This window comes from Microcebus murinus, chromosome 10 (assembly GCF_040939455.1).
Source record: "Microcebus murinus isolate Inina chromosome 10, M.murinus_Inina_mat1.0, whole genome shotgun sequence".
NCBI lineage: Eukaryota > Metazoa > Chordata > Mammalia > Primates > Cheirogaleidae > Microcebus > Microcebus murinus.
This window is the reverse complement of record NC_134113.1, coordinates 59,211,481-59,236,789: the sequence shown is the minus strand read 5'-3', so window position 1 is coordinate 59,236,789 and position 25,309 is coordinate 59,211,481. Positions and strand designations below refer to the sequence as shown.

General features: G+C 39.9%; 1 protein-coding gene across 3 annotated transcripts in view; it reads left to right on the top strand.

Moving 5' to 3' along the window:
• Nucleotides 1–25,062, top strand: part of TESPA1 (thymocyte expressed, positive selection associated 1) — a 30,205-nt gene extending 5,143 nt beyond the window's left edge. Inside the window, exons 2-12 of one of the 3 annotated variants that reach the window (XM_076007332.1) lie at nucleotides 590–650; nucleotides 4,702–4,909; nucleotides 5,824–5,866; nucleotides 12,350–12,399; nucleotides 12,997–13,050; nucleotides 13,799–13,835; nucleotides 14,090–14,188; nucleotides 14,815–15,023; nucleotides 15,520–16,325; nucleotides 17,509–17,602; nucleotides 24,949–25,062. In XM_076007332.1, the coding sequence (XP_075863447.1) occupies nucleotides 4,747–4,909; nucleotides 5,824–5,866; nucleotides 12,350–12,399; nucleotides 12,997–13,050; nucleotides 13,799–13,835; nucleotides 14,090–14,188; nucleotides 14,815–15,023; nucleotides 15,520–16,325; nucleotides 17,509–17,601 (1,554 nt within the window). In that variant the 5' untranslated portion in view covers nucleotides 590–650; nucleotides 4,702–4,746 and the 3' untranslated portion in view covers nucleotide 17,602; nucleotides 24,949–25,062. Of the gene's footprint in view, nucleotides 1–589; nucleotides 651–4,701; nucleotides 4,910–5,823; nucleotides 5,867–12,349; nucleotides 12,400–12,996; nucleotides 13,051–13,798; nucleotides 13,836–14,089; nucleotides 14,189–14,814; nucleotides 15,024–15,519; nucleotides 16,326–17,508; nucleotides 17,604–24,867 lie in introns of those variants that run through there. The other 2 variants (XM_012752798.3, XM_076007333.1) reach the window with 2 other exon arrangements.
• The last annotated feature ends 247 nt before the right edge of the window (nucleotides 25,063–25,309 follow it).

The window sequence follows — 25,309 nt, the reverse complement described above, 5'->3', positions numbered from 1 at the left end:
CTGAAAAAAATTTTAATAATAGGACAATTTGATAGTTTAAGTTTCATAAATTTAGTCAGACTTGGATGACCCCTTTGTCATATCAACAAAGGACTGGAGAGACTAGGCACCAAGCATTTTCCTTCTTCACTACAAGCTGTGCAAAATGGATATGTCAGGATCCAAGGCCATGAGGAAAGGCAGAAGCACCTGTCCTGTGACATATACCAGCTGGGATAATAATTTTCCAACACCAAGGTGATCCTTGCTCCTCTGCAGGTATAGCATCTGCTGAGCCGCCTCTTTTGAAAAGCACGGTGCTATGTTCTGTGATGGGGTTTAGGGGAGAAGGTAAAAGGAAGGGTGTGCAGTGGCCAGGGGTTAGCTTTTTACTCTCTTGTTGAGTATGTGCAGGTATGTGTGATCGTCACTAGAAATGGTTCAGAGAAAGGAGATGACTTGAGTAGGCCTTTAAAGGGTAGATAGAATTTGTTTAGGTGGAGAGGAAGGTAGGCGAAACCGTAAACTCAAGCAAAGAAGCAGAACATTTCAAGCAGTGCTGGGCAATGAGCAATACCTGACGGACTCCTCTCACCCGGTTCCTCTACAGCCCCCCTCATCCAGGCCCACCACGTTCCTGGATCAGTGAAAGCTGCAAGTCCAGGAACTCGGTAAGTCAGTGTTCGTTTGAAAGGGAATTTGCTAAGTGGGAAGTAACTCCAGAGACCATGGGACTATTTCTTAATTTTTATAGGAAAAACTATATAAATGCATTTTCTTTTACAGGTACTATTCCTATATATATTTCAAACTCAGCTAAAAGGTATAAAAATAAATTCATAAACATTGGCATTGAATGTAAATTTATGCCATATTGAATCTCACCAATTCATTTTCTAGAGGATAAAAGGGATGCCCAAATAAAAAACCTAGTTGATTTACCAGAAGTCAATTAATTGGACAAAAAGTTTGTAAGAATATCCAATCTCCTGATTTCTAGGCAGTACTCTTTTCACAGCATCAACCTCCATTGTATTATAGGCCTATGTTTCTGTATAACTTATTTGAAGGAAACATTCCATGCCTTTCTCTCTATTGCAAGGCACCCCAAGACCTACGAAGCTGCTATCTTGACATCTGTGCGTACCCGTCCTTCAATTCTCTCTAACATACTCTTTGCTGATGTACTTGCCTGATAATTGTTTGCTGCTTCCTGCAGATTTCCACAAAAATATACCCAGTTTCTTATCTCCTGGCAGTAAGGCTTCCTTCTGTGACCACTAACCAGATACTTCTGTTTCTCCCTGCCTCCTAATATTGCTGTACATAACACCCCATGAAAAGGTCTCTACAACCCCAGTGTGTCAGAGGTTGGGGAAAATTTATTTCTTCAACTCCCCAGTCCCATCTCCAGTATGCCACAGTTGTGAAGATTAGCTTAAATCCACTTTATATCTTTTCTCTCACACGTGAAGTCATTGTTGCTTTTTTTCTTTTCTTTTTTTGGAGAGAAGGTCTTGCTCTGTTGCCCAGGCTAGAGTATAGTTAGTGGTATCAACATAGCTTGCTGCAACCTCAAACTCCTGGATTCAAGCGATCCTTCTGCCTAAGCCTCCTAAAATGCTAGGATTACAGGCATGAGCCACTGCATCAGGTCCCACTGTTGCTTTTCCAAGTAAAGAAATTATTCCATTTTCACCCAAATTGCCCAGAAAATGGTTGTCATCCTCAATGAACACTTAACCTGCCTAGCCTTTTTGTTGCCATAACTGTAATAGCCATTTATTTGTAAGCTTTCTTTTGAACTCCAACCATTAAGGATTTTGTTTTTGTAGCCCTTTTCCTTTAGGTGCTTACGTCAAGTAAAACCTCTGCACGTAAGGACACAGAGACAGACAGCAAATAGGAATAATGAGGAAACTGTAACTTCTGCTGTCAATCATCGAAACTCCTAGAGTAAAAACAAGTCATAGAATAACCCTCTCTCTTCTCTCCAATTTTCAGCCTAACACATTTTTACTTGCTTAGCAAGCACATATTAAACCCTTATTATTACAGTGTTGAAGCTGATCTCCCTGCACGCGTCTCTCTGTGATGGCTCTGTAAGGCACAGGGCTCCTGTTAGGAACAGTCACCTACTAAACATTCATTTATTTAGAGAATAAGCATTCTGCTAAGTGATTACAATTGTAACATTTTGTTTTAGGCATTAGGAACACAGCAGTGAACATTCCAGACAAAAATCTCTGTCCTCTTGGAGCCTACATTCTCATCTAATCTAAACAATAAATTAGGTAAATAATTAAAATATAAAGTGTGTCAGTGAGAAGCACTAAGAGAAAAAAAGTCAAGCAGGGAAGAATGTCAGTGAAAGTGGTTAAGATAGGCTGCAGAAGCCAGGCCCGGCTTCATGGAGGAAGTTGGTGAAGAGCTGGACTTTGCAGGTTGAGTGTGACAAAGACTGAAGGAGAGGAGGGGACGAGAGTGGGGAGAAGAGTGTGAGAAAACTTGAGGCTAAAAAGGAGGAAAGCACTTTCAGGGGGTGGAGACAAAATTAGCCTACATGGCTGTGATATATTTTCAAAGTTGTGGGAGGAATATAAAATATATTCATATCACAGAGGACATTGAAACCCTCTACCTGCATCTCAGTTGGTGAGATTTTGGCTCCCTGTGCTAGGCATTATGGGGACCCAGCTCTATGGCACATCCAGAAGTTTGTAGTATTAGAAGAATCAAATGTAGGGCTGTAATGTCCCCATTGACAAACTGAGACCAGCGAAAGTGATTGAATTTTCCAAGGTTATACCATTAATAAGTAACAGAGTGAAGTGTGGGAATCAGATATTTTTCCCTCCCTCCCTCTTTCCCTTCCTCCCTTCCTCCCTTTCTTCCTTCCAGCCCTCCTGCCCTCCTGCCTTCCTTTTGAGTTCTCTTAACCACCAGAATATGTTCTCGTGAGCTGAAGAATCCTTGTGACTTAGGTGGTGTCCATTTCCTTTGGGAATTAAAGACAATAGGCAAGTCAGCCTTCGACATTTTCTTCTTTGGGCTGACTAGAACCAACCTACTAAATATTTTGGAACACAGGACTAGGTAAACAAACTCTGATCAAGGCATTCTAGACATTTCTCCTAAGTTCTATCTAGTGGCAGCTTCATATCCTTTTTTATCACATCACTACAGCTCTACCCAAAGGACAGAAAGTCATTCTGCTACCCCTCTTTGTGGCTTCTTTATGAATTCAGTGATTTAATTTCACCTAAAAGAAATAAGCAGTGGGCAAAGGGCCAGGACTCAGGGTTAACAAGCAAAGTTTCATAGTGCTAACTGCTGTCTTGCCTGGGAGAAAAATATGGCTTGAATTGGGCCTGCAGTAAAAGAATTTATATCAGACAACAGTAAATATGATTATCTTTCTGTGGATGTTTTGTCTGTTGCAAGCTGAAGCATCTAAAACAATTTTATTGCCCTAGGAATGCATTTTATGTTCAGGATGTTCTTTTTAAAAATAGCTATTTTAGTGCCTAAATTGTTGAATGACTCACTAATGGTTTTGTTTTTAAGTGTTAGAAGAACAGAAGTCTCTGGAAACTGGCACTTTTCTTATTTTTTTTTCTTTTTATTTCCCCTTATTCTGACAGTTAAAAGTGTAGCTCTGAAGATGAAGCCTTTTATGGCAGCTCGAGGGAGTAGAGGGATAAGACAGTGAGAGTCATAGTTCCACTCCTACTTACTCAGCATGGTGGGATGTGAGTGTGGCCGGCGGGGAAGAGCTAGCAAGACAGACTATGAGCAATGAACAAACATTAACCTCAAGCCTTTTTAAGCTCTATCTGGACAATTGAATGATTCTTCCCCTCTTTGTTCCTCTTTGAATATGTGCCTAGTATATATGGCTAGTGCCATCATTATATGTCTTTTGGAAGCATACAGAGGTGTGGTTTAGACAGTGTTAGATGAAATATAAATTTATAGGATCAGTAATTGCATTGATGAACTCAGTAATGAACTCATGTGGAAACATGAATTGACAAATTAGAAAGTGATCCTCTGGAAGGTGTTGGCTGCTAATTGCTCAAGGCAGTTTATTTTTTATTTATCATAAAATTTTTTTTTCTGAGAAATTCTATGTGGATCCCTAATACATAAAAAAGAAAACAAAGCAAATCAATAAGCAGAACCAAACAGAACCTAAAATTATGGTAACTGAAGTGACATCTGATTGTGGGACCTTAGAAAAGCTATTTAACCTTTGAGATCTTAAACTTTTTCATATATCATGATGAGGATAAAATAAAGTGAATTTTATAAATTATAAATTTAAAGATATTGTAGTTGTAATGGAAAATCCTAGGAGACAAAATCCTTAAAGATTAAGGAGAAATGTTTTCTAATATAGCATTTCAGCTACCATGAGAAGTAGAGATTCTTTAAATCAGAAGAGCTTTCTCAATGTCCCTTAAATCATATAATGTTTGAAGCTTTCGGACTTACTGGTTTTAAAGACTTGCTGTGCTGTTTAGATTTTTCAGAGCATTTCCTTTCTAGGGGGAAGACAGAGATGGGCTGGGCATCTCCTCCTAGCTCTTGAGTGGGCAGAGAGGTCAAGCTCCTTTGTGGAGAGATAAGAAGACTTGGTGGGGAGTGAGGGGCAAGCCTGAATGTGGTGGTTTCTGAGCAGAGGATGAGGGAGAATCAACCATTTCTTTCAACTCTCAGAAGAGCATCACTGAGGCAGGAGGCCCTGGAGTCTGCGCCAGGGCCATGGAGGCCTCGGTGCTGAGCCCCACGTCCTGGGAGAAACGGCGGGCCTGGCTCCGTCAGAGCCGCAACTGGCAGACCCAGGTCCTGGAAGAGGAGGCTGCAGCCGCCCTGCAGGATGTCACAGATCCTGAGCCTTCCAGCCTGGATGACGTTTTCCAAGAAGGTAAGAGACTGTTAGACATCAGACAGATGCCTACGCTGTCTTGCAGAATGAGACAGCAGGCACAGGTCTGCAGAGTACAGAGTGTGCACAGTGGGGCCCTTGTTTGGCTGGGCCCTCAGAGAGGCTCATTTTGACTGCTTTAAATGAGTTTAAGGGAGGAGACAAAAGTAATACAAGACATGAATTATGTGAGAAAAAGACAGGCATAAAATTAAGGGAAAGAAAGGGGCATATTTTTGTACCATCCCGAGACATTTCTTTAAGAACCCCGGGCTAGGGGCTCCCTATGAATGCTTTAGGGTGTTACTATGCTGTATGTGTAACAAGATTATCCTCAAGCTGGATGCCTAGGCTGTGGCCATAAGGCTGTCACTAGCAAGCTGCATGACCTTTGAGAGTCACTCACCTTCCCAAGACACATTTGTCCGATGAAGTAGTAGGACCTTTCCTACACTCTTCTCAGAGCTTCTCTAAGGTTCAGTCCAGACCACTGACATAGGAGTAAAACAAAAATTCTAATAGAAATAAACCCATCCTTGCTTCTTTGGTAGGTAACAAAAAGCACCAACACAAGATTGGGCCTTTTTATTTATTTATTTGATTTTTTTTTTTTCAAAGGAGAAGGATCACACTATTCCCAAAACTTAGGGAAAAGAGAGCTGGGGCCTAACATCTTAGAGACTTTCCAGGTTCCTGGGAGGAAGGGAGAAAGGAGGGAGAGAGAAAAGAAATATCCACTATTGTTTACATTGTATATGGGTATATTCCTCTCATATCTTAAAGAGAAGTTTTATGGGTGAAGAAAGACTCATGGTGTACCTTATACAAGAATACACTTATGGAATGGGATTCATTGCAGGCAAGAGGTCTGTTTCCTTCAGTTCTCACAGTGATCTGGTGTCTGACTTTTCTAGGGAATCCAATCAATAAGATTGAAGACTGGCTACAGGACTGTGGGTAAGTGCTGGACAAGCAATGGGACTGGGTGTGGCTGGTGGCTGGACATGCTAACAGACACAGATCCAGGGAACTCAGATCCAGGGAGATCAGGCTTGAATTGGGCCAAAAGATTAGAAGTGGGTTGAGATGGTGGTTGGCAGGGGGGTGGAAGGTGTCTGGAGTGAGCTGGTAATCAGAGTTGCGAATCAAGTGCAACTCCGAGCTGAGGCTAAGTTAGACTGGAGGTCTGGGCGTATAGACTGGATCTGGTCTGAATCTAAGAATGGGTGGAAATCCATATCTATGGGGAATGGCTGGGCTCAGTTCCAGATCCCTGTCTGAGGCTTTCCCATTCAGACTGGAGTGTTACATTGTGTAACAGAAGAAGAGGAGTTAGAAACCTGAGCATTCTCACTGAAGTGCAGTTCATCACTGTGTTGTTTGTTTCTACTGCAGAATACGGGAGGGGCTCAGGGCTTACCACAGTCATTCAAAGCAATAGAGAACTGGAGCAGCACTTGAGAGCAAAGCATCATCTCTTTCCTCAGAAACACTTTAAATTATGAGACTCCACGCCAACAGCCTATCCCATTTTGCTCTCAGTCTGCCCAGACACAAAGGGAAGGCTTCAGTGGCCTATTTAAGCCTAATTATTTGTGTGACAATGAATACTCAGAATGTATAACTCCTGCCTGCCTGCTTATTTTCCTTCCAGGAATGTCTCAAGCTTTATATAGTCTTTAATCTAAACTCGATTATTAACTGACATAAATAAACCCATTGTTGCCTATTTGGTAGAGAATAAATAGCACTGAATAAATAGCACTAGGAAGGCAATGCCAGGACGCAGTTATTTTGTGTTTGTGTTTGTTTTGTTGTTTAAAAAATATATTGTCCTAATGTTATTCACAATTCTTTCAACTCAAAGTCAATAGATGGTTCTCAAAATACAGAAAGAAAAGGGATGGTAATAGAAATATTTGCAGGTTTCTGTGAGAAACCTAGGATGAGAACTGTCCTAGGATTGAAAATGCTTTATTGGACATGTACAGAAGAAAGAGTTGGCTCACTTAATGTCTTTTTCTCATTAACTACTCTTGAATGTTACCAATTCACATCAACAATTACCAATTGCTCATTTGCTGTCTCATTCTCTGAACAACCTAGAAAGATGATAAGTAGTTTAAAATGTGCCTCTTGAGTACAAACATACTGCATTCTAATTGAAAAGAATAAATTCATAGAAATATAAGATTATAAACTCTAGAAATCACCTCCCCACCCCATGCTCTATAAAGATAAACTTTGAACTGAAACTTATGATGAAAAGGTTATAGGGTGAGTGAAAAGACTCCAAGATTTGAGCCTACTTCTTGTGCCTATGTAACCAACTTTAAGCAAATAATTGAAATTATTTCCATTACAGACTCCTGATCTATAAAATGAAAGACTAGAATAATAAATTTCACAAATGTTTTGTGAAGTGTTTGAGAGATATGTGTGTATGTGTTTTATGCTCTGTAATAATGTGTTAGTGGTGAGGTTTGTAAAGGAGGAGCTTTATGTCTGCTTATAATTACACAAAATAAGTCTGCTTGTCTATCTATCTACCTATCTACTTCATTTATCAGGAAAAAAGATACATACCAACTCTTATATTAGTTACCTCTGGGAAGGAAAACAGTAGGAAAAAATGTTGTTGAAGCTGCAAGGGAGTTTCAGCTTCAGTCCAGCTGCTCATCACACAAATATCTAATTATTGAGACAACGAAGATTGCCAAGGAAGAATGGAATTTTTAATATGTCATATGTCTTGTTGGGAGAACAAGAGAAGCTGCCTCAAATCCAATCCATATCTCTAACTAATCTAAAGATCACGGGCTTTTAAAGGAAGGGCCAGGGTTGTGGTTTAACTAACAAGGTGTTAGTGCATTGGGGGCAGATTGGAGGGATGGTGAATCTTGGCATCAGGAAGTCTGCCCAGAGGACTTCAGAATCTCAGCTCCTTTGTCTTACAGAAAATTCACCATTTCTGGGAAACAACTCAAAAGGTCAAGTAGTTAATTAAGAGAGAGGATTATAAAAAAAATATAGGGGTCATTGAAATTTGTTCATGAGGCCAATTACAAGAATAGAAGTAAAATAAGACTTTAGTTATGTATTTAATATTTTATTTATTTTTTATTGTTTTATATGACATATTTTTTAATATTTTATTTCTTTCTGAAGCAAATATGGCAAAATGTCTACATGTGTGAAAATAGGGTGACAGGTACAAGGGCTTCTGCTGTATTTTCTTTACTTATCTGTGTTTTGAAAAAATTTCAAGTATTTAAACTTCAAGAGGTCATTAGAAAGTTTATTAACATGCATCTGTCTTTGAAGGGGAATTGTTAGATTAAGAAAATATTTCCAATTTTTTCTATTTTCTAATTCTCTCTAGTAAGATATAATACTTTTTGATTATAAGGGAAAACCAGAAAAAAATTAAAGGATAACACTGATGATGCTTGATGATAGAATACACTTGACTTTTTTTTATATATATATTTTTTTATTTCGGCATATTATGGGGGTACAGATTTTAAGGTTTCAATAAATGCCCATTTCCCCCCCTCCCCCAAAAGTCTGAGTCTCCATCATGACCATCCCCCAGATGGTGCACATCTCACTCATTATGTATGTATATACCCACCCCCCTCCCCCCTCCCACCTGCCCAATACCCTATTACTGTAGTACCTATGTGTCCACTTAGGTGCTACTCAGTTAATACCAGCTTGCTGGAGAATATATCTGGTGCTTGTTTTTCCATTCTTGGGATACTTCACTTAGTAGTATGGGTTCCAGCTCTAACCAGGAAAATATAAGATGTGCTATATCACCGTTGTTTCTTAGAGCTGAATAGTACTCCATGGTGTACATATACCACATTTTATTAATCCATTCTTGGATTGATGGGCACTTGGGCTGTTTCCACAGCCTTGCAATTATGAATTATGCTGCTATAAACATTTGAGTGCAGGTGTCTTTTTTGTAGAGTGTCATTGGATCATTTGGGTAGATGCCCAGCAATGGGATTACACTTGACTTTTGATAATAGAAAATGAATAACATAAAGGAAAAACAACACATTCTAAGATGACATTCTGAGTTACAACAGTCTTCAGTTCTTAGGGTGCCAAGACCATAGAGGAAAGAGGATGAACAAGAAATTCACATTTTCTGGTTGTCCATCCACTCTGTTGTCAGGTGGCCTAAGAGACACTTGTCAAATTTTGTTTCAATACCATATAGTTTCCACTTTATGATGTCAAACACCCTCCAGTAGCCAGAAGATTTTCTGTTCTGATAAGTTCTCCAAGAAAGTCTACCAACATCTTGGGCAATTTAATGTCAATGTCTCTCAGTGTCTAATCTGCTATAGGATTAGATCATGCACGCCTTTACAAACTATGCCTCTCCTGTTTCCTTTCTTCCTCTAAGCTCTCAGGGGATTTTTCAGGACATAAATATGTTGCTCATGAATCATCAGAGGTGGATTTGAAAGCTCTAAAGTCATCTTTGTGGACTTCAGCTTAAATCTCTGTGGGCAGGCATTAATGGAATCTGCTACAAGCAGCTAAAAATGGCCACATGCTGCTTCTCACAGTCCAACCCCCTCCCTACTATTTGTTTATAAATTTGTTATACAAGAGGAACAACACCTTAGCTCTTTGGTTACAGACTTGAAATGATGCTAAGGGACCTTTCAGTGTATGAGAAGAAGGGAACAGCTATAAATCTAGTTCCTAGTTATTGAGTCTATGGCTTATGCAATAACCAGTGAATGGCCTGGGACTTGGGTGCTTGGGTGATGGCCGTGAAGTTTCAAGTTTCAAATCATCATGCACTGTGAGAAGTCATCAATAGATGCAGGCCCATGTCCAGACTGTGATGGTAGTTCCCACATACACATAGAAAAGCCTGCTGCCCCAAAGCTTATCCTGGGCTGGTCCTGTAAAAGAAAATAGAGGCCAGGTGTGGTGACTCACATCTGTAATCCTAGCATTCTAGGAGGTCAAGGCAGGAGAATGGCTTGAGGTCAGAAGTTTGAGACCAGCCTGAGCAAGAGCAAGACCCCATCTCTACCAAAAATACGAAAAATTAGCCAGGTGTCATGGCTTGCACCTGTAGTCCCAGCTACTTGGGAGGCTGAAGCAGGAGGATCACCTGAGTCCAGGAGTTGGAGGTTGCAGTGAGCTACAATGATGCCACTGCACTCTACCCAGGGCGAGAGTGAGATTCTGTCTCAAAAAAATAAATAAATAAAATAGAAATACCTGGCAGGACACAACTAGAAAAGAGAAATGTGGCATGAGCACCCAAAACAAATTTGTGTCTAATGAATAGCAGTGAGTTTTACTTTGGACTAATAAGGAATCTTATCAGCGATTTTTCACATAAATTTTATGTAAGTATAGCATACATACTGGTAGCATTTTTCTATTTAAGATAAATTGTACGTAAGTATAATATACTTAATGAAAAATAAATGACTGTTAAATACATAGCTCAATGAATTTTCACACAGGGAATAAACCCATGAAACCTGAAGCAAACCATTGCCAGCACTCCATAAGCCCCCATTCTGGCCCATTGCATTCACTACTCTGCTTCCAAGAGTAACCAATACCCTGACTTGCAGCATCATAATGAAGTTTGGGATTCCTTTGAACTTTATATAAACAGAATCATACAATATAGAGTGTTTTATGTGCATTTCTTTTGCTTAGCATCGTGTTTGTGATGTTCATTCATGTCCTTGCATGCAGCAGGTCATTCTTTTTTATTGTCATGTAGTATTGTACAATTATCATACAATTTTTCCATTCTACAATAAATGGAGATCTAGAGTTTGGCTTCTATATCTGGGTTATCATAACTAGCATTTCTTTTAGAGAAGATATACAGGCATTTGCATTAGGTACAACCTAGAGATGGAATAGTAGCATGTTTTAAGAATACGTCTAGTAATAGTAGGCCTTCATAGTTGTATTACTGTGTAGCTACAACACAAGCTTTAAATGCAGTAGTAAATCCCAATGTTCTAGTAGTTGACTACGTTAGTTATCATAGTATTTTTATCAGTAATAATAAATACTAATTTCTATTAACATTTTAATATTATATATTAACATATATATTCATAGTATTATAACATATTTAATGTAATTATATATTAGGTACAGAAGTATTCTAGTTGTATTGTCAGAGTTACCCATTCTTAATTAGCTTGGATATCGTTTCGTGATAAACCTTACTGTACCATCTTTTTCCATTAGTACATATAAAAATTTAGATTTTGGAAAACAAGGTTGGTTTTTTCACTATCAAAAGGAAGGTACCAGCAAAAGATATGTATACATGTAATCATTTATTTTATAAAATTTAGGCACAATTTTATCTACAGATGTTCAATTTATAAGCCTATTCCCATTACTAAACATTTCATGAAGTGATGTTTCAATAACCTGAGAATTGTCTGAATCACTTGAGACAGATAAAGAAGAAGGATTCTTTAGGACCAGCACCCAACGGATGCACTTTGATTTCCTTGCTAACTCACTTTTCCAACCCTTCTCCCCTCCAGCCTCTACTTGAGATTACATTTAAAGCATCATGTACAATTTTCATTTAAAAACTTTTATGAAAGTAATCGCTAAAAAATTCACAACATATCACTGCTCGAGGTGGACTTAGATAATGATAATATCTAGGGATCCAAATCCCTGTACATAGTATTTGAGAACTAAGAGCCACAGTGAGCCAGGACTGGAATGAAGATGTCCTGCTCCCAGTTCAAAGCTTTTTCACAGAATACTTCACTCACCTGTTTTGGCCAGAGAAAATGCATTCTTTGTTTATAAAACTGAGTTGTCTCTCACTACCATTTATGCTGATTTCCGTTTGTTCTTCTGGTGGAGATGGTAAATGTTTGATAAGACCATATCTCAAAATTTTAAAATATCTGTAACCAGAATGCAATTTCTGCTGTTTCCTGAAAGACATGATATTCAGCAAGAACATGGTTCAGAGAGAAGAAAGGGGATGTGGGGAGATAATGTGACCTCCTAAAAATTGTAAGAAAACCTAGATGTTTAGAATTTATGGTACCCATGCCCCTGTTTCTATAAATGTATTTCTCCAGTTTTGCTTCTATACTCTTTCTTTTCTGTTTTACCTAAAGACTAAAGAATTATTGTTAAGTTGACTTTAGATGATGTGGCCAGGACACCAGTAGCATGATCTAAAATATGGTACATTCCAATCCCACTCCCCTGACTACATCTATGAATTCGTCAGTGAAGTAACTACTCTCACTTAGTTTTATCCAATATATAAGCAAATTAAATACTACTGACTCACATTGGAAAATAATATGAACATGTGGGAGATATCTGATGAAAGGCCTATGGGAAAATGTAGTGACTTCAAACTATAAGATTGTCTTGGGGTTTTAGATACTCTGAAGAAGGACTTTCTGAGGAATCAGGACAGTCGATCTACAATGGTGAGTATAGGTTCTGTTCTTCTGTTGCTCTTCTACTTGGAGAATGACAGCTGTGTGTGTGTGTATGTTTATGCACATGCACGTGCATATGCATAAGAGTGCTTGAGTGTTTTTAAACTGTCTGCAAAACACCCTTTAGTGGTCACAAGGCAGTCCAGAAAATCCAGAAGAAAAGTGCTGGCTCAGAGCCCACAAATATTCTAAGCTTATCATCTGCTAGTGGTTGCTCCGCTACTATAGTAGCCACTGCTATGGGAACAGAACTTTAAAAAATGTGTGTGTTTATATGTGTATATTTGTGTGTGTGAGTACACACCCCTATGTGTTTACTATTTGGCAGAGGATTGTATACATGGCTATGTGACATGGGGGCAGGTTAGCTATAGGTGAGTGTGATATATGTGTGATTATGTTTATAAATGTGATTTCTGAGGTGGTATATGTGTAGTTGGGGGTAGTTTTGCAAACATGGATATCTCATATGATTGTGTGGTTGTTCAGGGGCACATGTAGATGTTCATGTATTGGAGGGGGAGGGTGTACATGTGTGTATGTTCAAGTCTGATTTTCTGTGACCTTCACTTGGTTATTTGACAGAGTGCTCCAGCCATGGGACCAGCTTTGAAGATGACTTGACCCTTGGAGCAGAGGGTGAGTGGCACAGTTCTCTGAGGTTGGGCTGAGGGAAAAAGATATACATTTGACAAATTAAGGCTAGGATGGAAGAGGAAAATTTCAGAAACAAACAGCCCATCCCTGGGATCTTATCTATAGGAACAGAGCAGTCTCATTATGATGTACTGTAAAACACAGAAAGCATCACATGCCCAGAAACGTTTTTTCAACAACTTATGGTAACTTTCACTGATCCACCACTGGAATTTTCCTTTAGCCCCTGGGAAGGTGATAACATATAAAAACACCATAACATTTGTTGCCCAAACACCTTTGAGACTGTTTTCTATATAGAGAGCCCAAAGAAGTCTGAGTACTGGGCGTAAGAGAGAAACTGCACTGCTTAAGGGCTTCAATAAAGGGTGGAGACACAGCAACCTACCTACCAGTGTCTCCTGGGCCTGTGAAGACGGTGGTGTGTCGGGAGCACAGGCCTGAAGGACTGGATGGCTCCACCCTCCTCAGGACAGATGGGCTCTTGCCTGGACACCAGTCATGGGTCAAAAGTTCAGCAGCACAAGGCCAGTCGTTCCCTACCATATCTGTCCCTACTCCAGGGCTATGCTTGATTATCTTGAGACTCCATTTAAGAGCAGAGTTCATGGAGTTCAGCTAGCCTGTGGCAGAGGGAACGAGGAGGCTGAGTTTCAAGTTCAGAGGAGCAACTTCAGTGATTTTCATTTTCCCTTCTAACTTGCTCTTTGTCTTTCTATTCCTTGTCCAGCCACGCTGCTGGCCGCCAATGGCAAACTCTTCTCCAGGTAAGTGTTAGGTTCAGCCAGGATGGAGCCAGAGTGAAGTGGGGTAGGTTTCAGAGTCAAAGAGATTAAAAACAAAAAGTTAAAGATTCACAATAGAGTGTGAGATTTTCCAACCAGCAATGAGGGCACAGACTGTTTCCTCTGTAGGTGATTCATAGGTGCCAGAAGAGGGTGAATATGCCCAGCAGGGATGCCTTGCAGCCAGGGTGCAGACTGGGAAATGATTTATATGACACCCACTTTGGTCTCTACAGGAGTTTCCTTAACACAGGCAGGCCTTGCCAGCTACTTGATCTCGGCTGTAGTTTGGCTTCCAGCAGCATGACTGGGGGAACCAACAAGACTAGTTCAAGGTAGGTACTCATTTCGGCAGGGTGGGAGCATGAGGAAGATGAGAAGCAAGGAGAAAGGAACCCATAGTGCACTGCCAGAGGGGAATGGAACCGCTAGTGTACCTCTCAAAACCAGATTTTGAATGTCCTTATTGACTCATTTTTACCTTCAGGGTAAAAACTTTTACCTTCAGAGTTCTATGATCCCTCCACACTTATTGCTTAGTTGTCCCACTCAATCACAAGTTGGTTGGCAAGTTGCAAAGCACCTGGCAAAAAGCAGATTCACCATAGCAAATGCAAGTGGAAACTAAGTAGTTAATAACACAACCACACAATTTCTTTGCATTTATACTGCTTTTCACTTTTCAAAACCCTTTCATATTTGCTTCAATTTTTATCCATCTGCAATAAGTAGTTCAATGTACTGTGCTACAATTTTATTCAGTTTTTATAACTAGGGCTGTAATTTCCATGTTTCAGACACAGAATTTAGGTTCAGAGAAGTGAAAGCTTTTCTCAAAAGCTTTTCACAGTGCAAGGCAGAGAAATGACCAGAAAGGAATTTTGATCTCTTGAGAGTTTTAGTTCTGTATTATCATATGTCTCAACATTGTCACCTGTTTATGGAAACTGACTCTTTTCAGCATCTCAGAGATTCTGGACAAGGTGCAAGAAGATGCTGAAGATGTCCTCTTCAGTCTGGGCTTTGGCCAAGAAGACCAAAAAGACACTTCTCGGATCCCTGCCCGATTCTTCACCGCCCCCTCTCAGGCCAAGGGCATTGACTTCCAGCTCTTCCTGAAGGCTCAGGTGCGGAGGATCGAGATGGAGGACCCCTGCCTCATGCTGGCCAGTGAGTGTCACCACAGACACCCGCTCTTCCTCTCCGGAGCATCACAACAGGGTTCAGTGGCTCAACATCCCCCTTTCTCTCACTTAGCATCACTTCGCCCTTTTCTCTTGTGTCCATTTCCTCTTATGTTGTCTTAAGTGACGATGGAGAATGCTAATGTCACTTCTTTCTCTTAAAGAAACAGTCTTCAAGAGACCTCAGACCTAGTGCTTCCTTCAGGTCTTCTCTGCTTTAGCTGAATCAAATCAAAACAGTGTCTTTAAATCTTATCCCTGTTTTCTATTTCCAAGTTGGAATATCTACTTGGGATGGGAAGTCAAGGAAATCAAGAAAAGGGTCCCTGAGTGTCCCAAAAATCTAAATGAGAGAAACACTAGTAGGTAAATTATCACCTTCCCTCTGAATTTTGTGCTTTGGGGAGGCTTTTGACAGGAGAGATTTAAAAGGCAATTTTCTAATGAGCCCCAGACTCACCATCTTCAACCCTTGTACCCAGGCAGGTTTAAGCAGGTACAGACACTGGCTGTCACTGCTGATGCCTTCTTCTGTCTCTACTCCTATGTGTCTAAGACACCTGTCCAAAAGTTCACACCATCCCACATGTTATGGAATTACAACCCAACTGATGTGCCATCCATCAGGATTCTGGCCCCAGAGCCCGAACCCCACTCACCCAGAGAGCGTCTCCGGAAAGCCATCTCCAAGATGTGCCTGTACACATGCCCCAGAGGTCGGCTATCACCACCCTACAACACTCCCAAAAGGAACAGTTTGGACCAAGTGGTGTGGGAAGTAATGGACAGAGTGAGAGGTGAAAAGCTCATCGTCCAGCAAGACTCTGAGTTTGGGCAAGGCAAACCGGAAGATCCTATGAACCCTATTAGGGGTACAAATCTGCCCACTTCTCCCTGTCCATGTGCCCTCTGCTCTAAAGAGGAAACACAGCAGGGGGTGTCCACAGTGCTACCATCTTCACAAACTCTGAATTCTAATTCCAAGGTACTCCATTACATACGTTCTCCACCCACAGCAGATCCACAGTGGAGCACAGACTCTGCACAGGTAAGAAGAGAGCTGTGGAGTCTGCAGGCCACCAATAAGGAAGTCCATTCAGCCAAGGATGAGACTTTCTGGAAAATAAAGAGCAGAGCAAGAAAGAGCCTGTTTCAGAAGTCCATGGTCAGGAAGGTTAAGTCACTGGACCTGTCCATCATCCAGCAGAAGTGGAAGCAGAGCACAGACAGACCAGAACTGCATCAATCTTTAACCCAGCAGTGGCAGGACACTTTTGACTGGGAGGAGGTGAGTGAGTTAGAAGTGATGGAAAGTCTGGAAGAGAAAAGCTATAGATTCTTTCCCAGATGAGGAAGAGTTAGGACCTCTGGGCAAAGGAAATCCAGGTTCCCTGTCTTCACCAGATACATCACTTTTTGAAATAAATTCAGCAACTTTTGGTAGTGGATTAATGTAGAGGCAGAAAGAGAAATGGCCCAATTTCCTTAAAAGCAGTCAGGTTTTCAGAGCTGCTTTTGTAATACTTACCTGATCTGATCTCCATTGAAGGTTCTCACTAAGCACATCCACCCCTACTATTTGCAGCGATCCTCAAAAGAGTACAAATGGAGGTCAGTTTTACACAAAGCTAAATGCCATTAGATAAAATGTTTTCTCCAACCCTTGACAAATATGTAATCATAAAGACCTGGAAGAGCAGGGTCCATCTGGAATTCTCAGATGCTTAGGACTTCTGTGCTAGAACATGGCAGTGCGGGGCAGAGCTATTCCCCAGCTCTGGGCAAGAATCTATAGCTTTTCTCTGTCCCCTTCTCTTCCCATGCCCATATCTGTCCTGTGCCTTAAGGGATCTTGCACTCCCATGTGTGGGCACCCCAGCCTGCACTTCCAAATGCCACAAGCTCCTACCCACACAGCCAGCCAGCCATTGGTCACTATTCAGGCCCAGAGCTGTGTACACTAGTGGAGAGCTCAGCCCTCTACAGAACAGACATCAGGCAAAACCAATGCAAGTCCCTGCAACAGGCTTGGGGCCATTTGACCAGCAGATTTTGCAATTCTGGGTAACAGAGCATATTATAGAAGAGACATTGCAGGGCCCAGGTGGGCACATCCTCTGAGTCCACCAACTCTTTACTGTGTGGACCCTCTAAAATTCAGGACTCCTCTTGCCTGGGTCTATGGAAGGTACTACTGTCAAATGTTGGGATCTCTCAAAAAAGCTTCCAAATCCTTGCCACAAGGAGATGTGATTATTTGCAATACCATTGGCGTGTGTGTCACCTGTCATGGAATGTGGAGCTGCATGTCAGCTTCTGCCTTTCTCACTGTTGTGTCCCTGACATGACAGAAGAGGCCGAGTCTCCCAAGTACACTCAACCTCTTCCCCTACAGCTACCTGCCACCACGCACCTTTCCTTGCTCCCTGCCCCACTGGCTCTGACTGAGTTCTGTGGGATCTTGTTTACAGGTGCAGAGCCACAGTGAAGAGGAGCAGAGCCTCTGGCCAAGCAGACCCACACACCCCCACTGCTATCAGGCATTTGCTGGCCAAGATTCATGAAGTAAGTGGGCGTGTCTTCAGGCAGTGATTCTCAAACCTGCGTGCACATTATAATTACCTGGGGAGATTTTTTAAAAAATACCCATGATAAAGGGTCCCACATCCTATAATTCTGATTTATTTGGTATGGCATGATAACCAGTGACTGATTTTTTAAGCTCCCCAGGTGATTCTATTATGACTGGGAAACACTTCTCTAGACCAGTGGTGCTCAGATAAGCATCACAATCACTTGGAGGGCTTGTTAAAATAAAACGAATCCCAGAGTTTCTGACTGAGTAGGTCTGGATAGGGCCCAAATATTTGCATTTCTAACAAGTTTCCAGGTGATGTTGATGCTGCCAGTCTGGTGATCACAGTCTGAGAACTGCTGTCATAGAAGAAATTCTGCGGAACCTTAATATTCAAAGTATAGTCTAGACCAGTAATATTAGCATCACCTGGATTTTGTTAGAAATGCACTCTCAGAGGAGGGAGGCAAGATGACTGACTAGAGACACTGGTCACCAGATTGTCTCAGAAAGAATAAAAAGTTTTAGTTTGAAGAAAAACATAGCTCAGGTGTAACTCTGAGGGAAAAGTGCCAAATCATGTATACTGTGTGGCCATCACATTCAAAATGACTGAGCAAGTTGAGCAATGAATCTGCATCAAATTTTGCTTTAAGCGTGAACATTCCTCTGCAGAAACGATTTGGATGACTCAAAAGGCTTTGAGTGAAGCACAAATAAAAGTGTGGCATAATGCTTCAAAGGTGGTCGAGAATCTATTGAAAGTGATCCACGGCCTGCAACAAGCAGAACACCTGAGAATGTTAAATGTGTACAGGTTAGGTTAAGAGATGCTGGGAGAACTGTATGAAATCCCAAGGTGCCTACTTTGAAGGACACTGAGGCACCTTTGTCCGATGCACAATGTTTCTTATATCTTCTCCAACAAATGTCTCTATTTTTCATATTACATGGCTGAATACTTTCCAGACAAACCTCGTATATTCGCATATACATGTATATGGACTATATATTTACATAAAGTTTCAACACTTTATAGGGAGTATATAAAGGCAATGTAACATATTAAAACAACAATAATAATTTTGCTGATGAATTTTAGTAAAGGTAATCATGGGCATTAAATATTAGGTTAGTTTTTAAAAAAAGCAATCCTGTGAGCTTTTTAAAAATAACTATTTCCACCCAATAGAATTAAATACAAATCTCAGAGATTGAGAGCTGGCATTGGTGTTTGTTCTTCTTTTAAAGCTTTCCTTATGTGTTAGTTACCTATTGCAGCATAACAACCACCCAAAATGTACTAGCTCAAAGGAATTATTCATTGTTTCTCATTTTTCTCTGGGTTGACTGGTAGGATCTGTTGCTTGACTCACCTATGTTCATGTACGCTGCTGCATTTGGCTGCTGGCTAGTTTGGAAGGTCAAAAGTAGGCTCACCCAACATGTCTGGGATCTTGGGGCTGAAAGTCAGCTGGGTTCTCTCTCCACGGGAATGCATCATTCTTTAATATCTAGTCTTTCTTACATGGAAATTTAGCAAAAACCAAAGTTTCAATGCCTATTTTTAAGGATATACTAGAAATTGCACAACCTTTCCTCTGCTATATAGTATTGTTCAAAGCAAGTCACAGAGCCAACCTAGATTCAAAGGAAAGGAAAACTGACTCTCTTTTTTTTTTTTATGAGATGGCAAAAAGTTACATTGTAAAAAGTCAAGTGCGGTGGAAGGGCTACTGTGGCCATCTTTGCAGACAGTCTCTCACAAACAATGACTCTGGTTCCACCATGAAGGGTAAGGACAACCAGTTTAATTAAAGGGCTTTATTCTGCACATTTTTAAAAGACTCAGTGCAAATAAGCTCTCATTCTAAAGCTCATTCAAACTCAGCTGTGGAATTCAAAATTTGAAAAGGAAATTCACTTCTAGGTTTATCAAATTCAAATAGAAAAGGTGAGATATAGATTTCACAGCTAGGTTTCCAATAATTGAATTTACTCTATAATGCAAAGTTCTGCTTAAGTTTTGTTTGTCCAGGAGATGTCAGCCTTGCACAAGAAAAATGTCAAGATGTCCGGCTCTGCAGGCTACCTGCAGGATCTACATGGTTATCCTTTTCTAGGCAATCTATGCAATGCCCAGAACACCAGTTTTTCTCACAAACTTGTCCCAACTTTTACTAAAGGTTAGTACTTAAAAATATTAGATTTGAATTACTAGGCAAAAAGTATGGTTAGAAGTTACACATTTCAGGTATGTACCTAGATTCCATTTTCTGCCAGTGATGGCATTGCAATAGGAGAGATTATAGTCAGAAATGTTGAATTTTATTGGCTCTAAGGCACACATTTTGCCAAATTTTAGCATGTCCTAAAATTGGTGATGTCAACCAATTTAGTTGTCCTCTTTTTTTTTTTTTTGCCTCCTTACGTGTAATGTAAAATAATTACACATAATTATGAGTCTTACAAAATATGGTTTACCAAATTCAATAAAATACCATAACTTGAGGAATTAAATGCATGCAGTCTCTCAAGAAAATCAGGAAAATATTTTGTAGATTTTCTTTCTATGTTTACCTTAAAGAATAGATATCTTCTTTGCTGACACAGTCTTTAGCTAAGGCAAGCGGTCACAGTGATTAATTCTTTCCAAAGGTCTATGCATTTGTTTAATCATCTTTTCACAAAGCTGTAAACCAACTCCTCTGTCAACCCACTTGTCTCAACCCACTCCTCTATCATATTTTAAGAGATCACAAGAAGGGAGATAGCTGTGAAAACAGCTCAGTACTGCCAATATTAAAGCCTGTGTGATGAATATGGAAGCGGGGAATTCTTTTTTGTTTTTCTTTTTTGTTGTTATTTTTTTTAATTTCAGCATATTATGGGAGTACAAATATTTAGGTTACGTATACCTTTGCCCCACCTGAGTCACAGCTTCAAGCATGTCTATCCCCCAAACAGTGCACACTGCACTCATCCCCTCCTCCCTACTTCCATCCGTCCGACACCAGATAAATGTTACTACTGTATGTGCACCTTAGTGTTAGTCGATTAATACCAATTTGGCAGTGGGTACATGTGGTGCTTGTTTTTCTATTCTTAGGATACTTCACTTAGTAGAATGGGTTCCAGCTCTATCCAGGATAACACAAGAGGTGCTAGATTACCATTGTTTCTTATAGCTGAATAGTACTTCATGGTATATATATATACACCACATTTTTTAATCCACTCATGTATTAATGGACACTTTGGTTGTTTCCACCTCTTTGCAATTGTGAATTGTGCTGCTATAAACATTCTAGTGCAGATTTCTTTTTTATAGAGTGTCTTTTGTTCTTTTGGGTAAAGGCCCAGTAATGGGATTGCTGGATCAAATGGTAGTTCTATCTGTAGCTCTTTGAGGTATCTCCATATTACTGTCCATAGAGGTTGCACTAGTTTGCAGTCCCACCAGCAGTGTAGGAGTGTTCCTATCTCTCCGCATTGATGCCAACATTTATTGTTTCGGGACATTTTGATAAAGGCCATTATTTCTGGAATTTTTCATTTAATATTTTCAGACCATCGTTGATCACAGGTCACTGAAATGGTGACAAGCAAAACCACAGATACGGAAACACTACTGTGTCTTCTTTTCTCTTCCTCGGCCTCCCTTTATCTGTACTGTCTTGTTGTTTTGGCTGTGAGAGGCAGAAAGACAAGCTAGCTGCATTGCATAATGCCCATTTTCTGACTGGTAGTTCAAATGGATCACCAAGACTATTTTCAAGGCTGTCAAGCCACACAACTTCAGGTATCAGCACTCACATAGAAATTTAAGTATTGCTTCTGGACATGTGCAGAGCAGAGGCTCTGGCTCCATCCACATGACTTACACAGCCCTCCTGATACAAAGAGCTTCTAGCCATTATACCTTATAGCACTTTCAGAGATATTTCATATGTTTTATAATCATATAGAGGGATAAATCCATTTTATACTCAAAAAGACTCAGAGAAGGAAAATAACTTAACAGGATCATGCAACTAGTTAGTTAGTATCAGAGCCAGAACTAGAACCCAGGTCTCCTGACTTCCACGTCAATTCTCTTTCCATCAGAGCCCACAGCCCCAGATGAGCAGGAGTTCAGACTATTACTGTGGATCGGAGCAAGCCTCACTACCTATACTTGAATCTGACCTTCATTAACTGGGTGCCCTGGCCCTTTGAGCTAAATAGCAATGCCTCACCACCTTTGTCACCACTGGATTTTGCTTATCTTCTTATAAACTCACCAGCAAGAGGAGTGTTATATGGATTAAGCAGGAATGTTCACAGGAGACTTTGAGCTCCTAGTTTAGTGTAAGACATTACAGGAAAATTAACAATTTTTATTGTTAATTTTATTGTTAATTTACTTTTTATTAAATGCCATGAAGACACAGAGAAATTAATTTCCCAGATGATGACATTATTATTATTATTATTATATTTTTTTTTGTAAAAAAGATATGTGTTGGCAAGGTTATGGAGAAGAAGAGTCTGGACAGATGGGTAGAGGTTGAACACGGAAGGGTGGTTGGGGAGTAGAAAAAGAAGAAGCAGGATATTCATAATCTAGGCAGAGAGAAATGAAATGTCATAATGTCTTCAGAAACTACACTTGTTCCTAGCAGGAGAAAGTCAATATGTGGGAGAAAGATCAAAAGTGAGAATAAGAAAGATAGATAGAAATCAGATTATGAAGTAAAATCTTTTATGTTATGTCAAGTTTTTTTATTTAGTCTAAAAAAATAGGAAGGCATTGAAAAATTTACGAAGAAAGTTATATGATTAGAATTGTCTTTTAGAAAGATCATTTGGGCAGAGATATGACAGATAGGTTGAGTAAGGGGCCAGTGAAGTAAGGAAAATAGAAATCTACCACAGAAATCCAAGGAGAAATGTGATGGTCAAAAATAAGATGAGAGCACTGGGAATGGAGGGGAGGAAAAGCAGGATTTTGAGATATTTAGGAGGTAAAATGTTTAAGCCTACAACCAGTTAGACTTGTGTTTGAGGGAGAAAAAAAGGGATGAGAAAAAGAAACATAGGGCAACTTCCAGGTTTTTTCTTGGGCAACTAAGTGGATATTAATGTCCTTTTATTAAGAATGAAGTACAGTAAGAGTAACAAGTTGGAAAGCAAACATTTAAAGTATAATTTTCAAAAAGGCAAGATAATGACTCTCATGCAAACATAAGATAAACATGTTCAAAGATTTTATTTAGCTCATTAATTAATAAAGATACCAGCAATATGTTTAAATTGGGCCAAAGAGTATTTGAGAAGCTAGTTTATATACATAGACAACTTAATAGATTGCCAAGTTACATACAAAACTGGTTAATATTCAATGACACCATAAACTGTATCTCTGGGATTATTGGTTCCACTGGACAGAAATTATTTGCATCATTACCCAACATAAACCTGCAAGATACACTTTGCCGCTACAGAGTTGTAAAATTGCCCTGTAAATAGAAAGTCAAGACTAACACTGCACTGAAAGAATATCTGCTTATCTTGTTGGCCTATTTTCAAGTTTAGAACAACTTGATGAATTCAGATTTAGACAAGGGTAAGTTTGAGGTACTTGTGAAATACTAAAATAAAGAACTTTGTGTCTTAGTCTGTATTCTATTGCTATAACAGAATACCATAGGCTGGATAATTTATTTAACAAATAAATTTATTCCTTACAGTTCTGAAGGCTGGGAAGTCCAAGGTTGAGAAACCTCATCAGTTGAGGGTTTTCTAACTGAATCGTAACATGGCAGAGGACATCACAGGGCAAGAGAGCAAGAAAATGCCATCTCAGATCTCTCTTCTCCTTTCTTATAAAGCTACCAGTCCCATCATGGGGCCTGCCCTGATGACCTTTTCTAGTCCTAATTACCTCCCTAAGCCGCCACCTTTTAATACTATCACAGTAGCACTTAAATTTTAATGGGAGCTTTAGAAGGGACACTAAAACCATAGCAATCCATAAGTCAGCTGGGTATATAATGAGAAGAGAGGTTTCTGGAGTTCAAGGCTTACTTATAATAGGTGAAGGCATGAGAAAAGATAGTTCACCCAGAGAAGATATGCAGAGTCAGAAACAAGTCAACAAGAAACCCTTAGAAACATTAATATTTAAGGTTTGATGAAGAAAAAGATATTCATAAAGGAGCAGCTATTTTGATTGGAAAAAGAAAGTTGCAAATAAAAGACAAGTTAAGGTTGTCTCAAGAAAGAGAGTGTAGCATTCAGTAACATATGCCATAAAATATCCAGTTGGAGAATGCAAAGGTATGATTGTATCTGCAGCTAGATGATGATTACTAACCTTGATAGGAGTATTTTTATTTGTGTGATGGGATCTTAAAATATTAGTATGAAAAGTGAATAGGAAATTATGGAAAGAAAGTAGATAAAGAGATCAAGACACTCCAGGGAGTGCTTTTCTGCCTCCTCTCCCCCAGGATGGGGAAAGTTTAAGTATACAGTCAATATTTCCTGAAGGGAAAGAATCATTAGAATGGGAGAGGCCATGGCTCCAGAGGGAAGGGTGTGGGGTCACTGGAGAACTAGGATGAGTTGAGACACAAAGCACCTTTTGAGGGTGCAGCCATAAAGTAGTGCTATGGATCTTTGAGATTAGAAGAAAGGAAAAATGATAGGTGTGAAGACAGTTATATTGGTCATCTGGAGAGGAAGTCAGTAATTTCTGCCTATTGGATTCTCTCTTTTTCCTATGGGAGTCATCACTAAAAAGTGTGAGGCAGGGGAGCATAGGAAAGATTTGAGAATCCCATTACAGAGAAAGGACAAGAGAAACATTTATTAATAGAAACATGATATCTGAATATGTGAATAATGTTAGGCTCAGCCCAAGGTGCAGAACATGAATTAGTCGGGATTTGGTGATATTCTCCAACAGTGCTCAGCAATTCATGCAAAAGAACGTAAAAGAATAAAAATAAAAGTATAGATGTGTACTTTTATAAGTGTAAAACGATATAACTTTAAGTATAAAAGTATTCTTTTATAGGTATTAAAGAATAAGAGATAAACCCTTCCAGGAATCTCAACTCTGCTGCTGCTGCTGCTGCTAATAGCTTCAAATGTTACTTAGAGCAGTAAGAAACATTTCCACAGGTGGAGTACACAAATTCCTACCAACCTCAGTACCTAAAGTTGTTTCAAAAGTGTGTGATGTGTTTCTCTCCCATTCCCATTGCAGGCTTTCTCAGCCACCACAACAGCACATGCTCTGACAGGCAACAGCTTCAGGGAAGAGCCTAATTCCCACCTCTTCTTGCAGGAAATTGCACTGCCCTCAACATCCAGCCTCTGCTCCTTGGCCCTCCAAACCCTTGGACTCAGTAGGAGAAAGGCAGCATGGTGCATGGGAAAGAAGACCAGGCTGAGAAATCTGGAGTCCACATCTTGAAGCTGTCACAAGCTGCATGCGTGGAGAAAGGCCTTAGGCATGTCACTACATTTCTTGCACATTATTTTTTCTCTGCAATGTGAGTATTAGAGTATTCATATATGGACAATAGTAAACAGAACAACGACTTAATTTTCTCCCAATCTTTGACATTGCTGAGAGGAGGATCTAGGATGATCAAGTTTAGGGAACAAGGTTTGCCACTGGGATGCTCTCAAAGGGCACACACAAG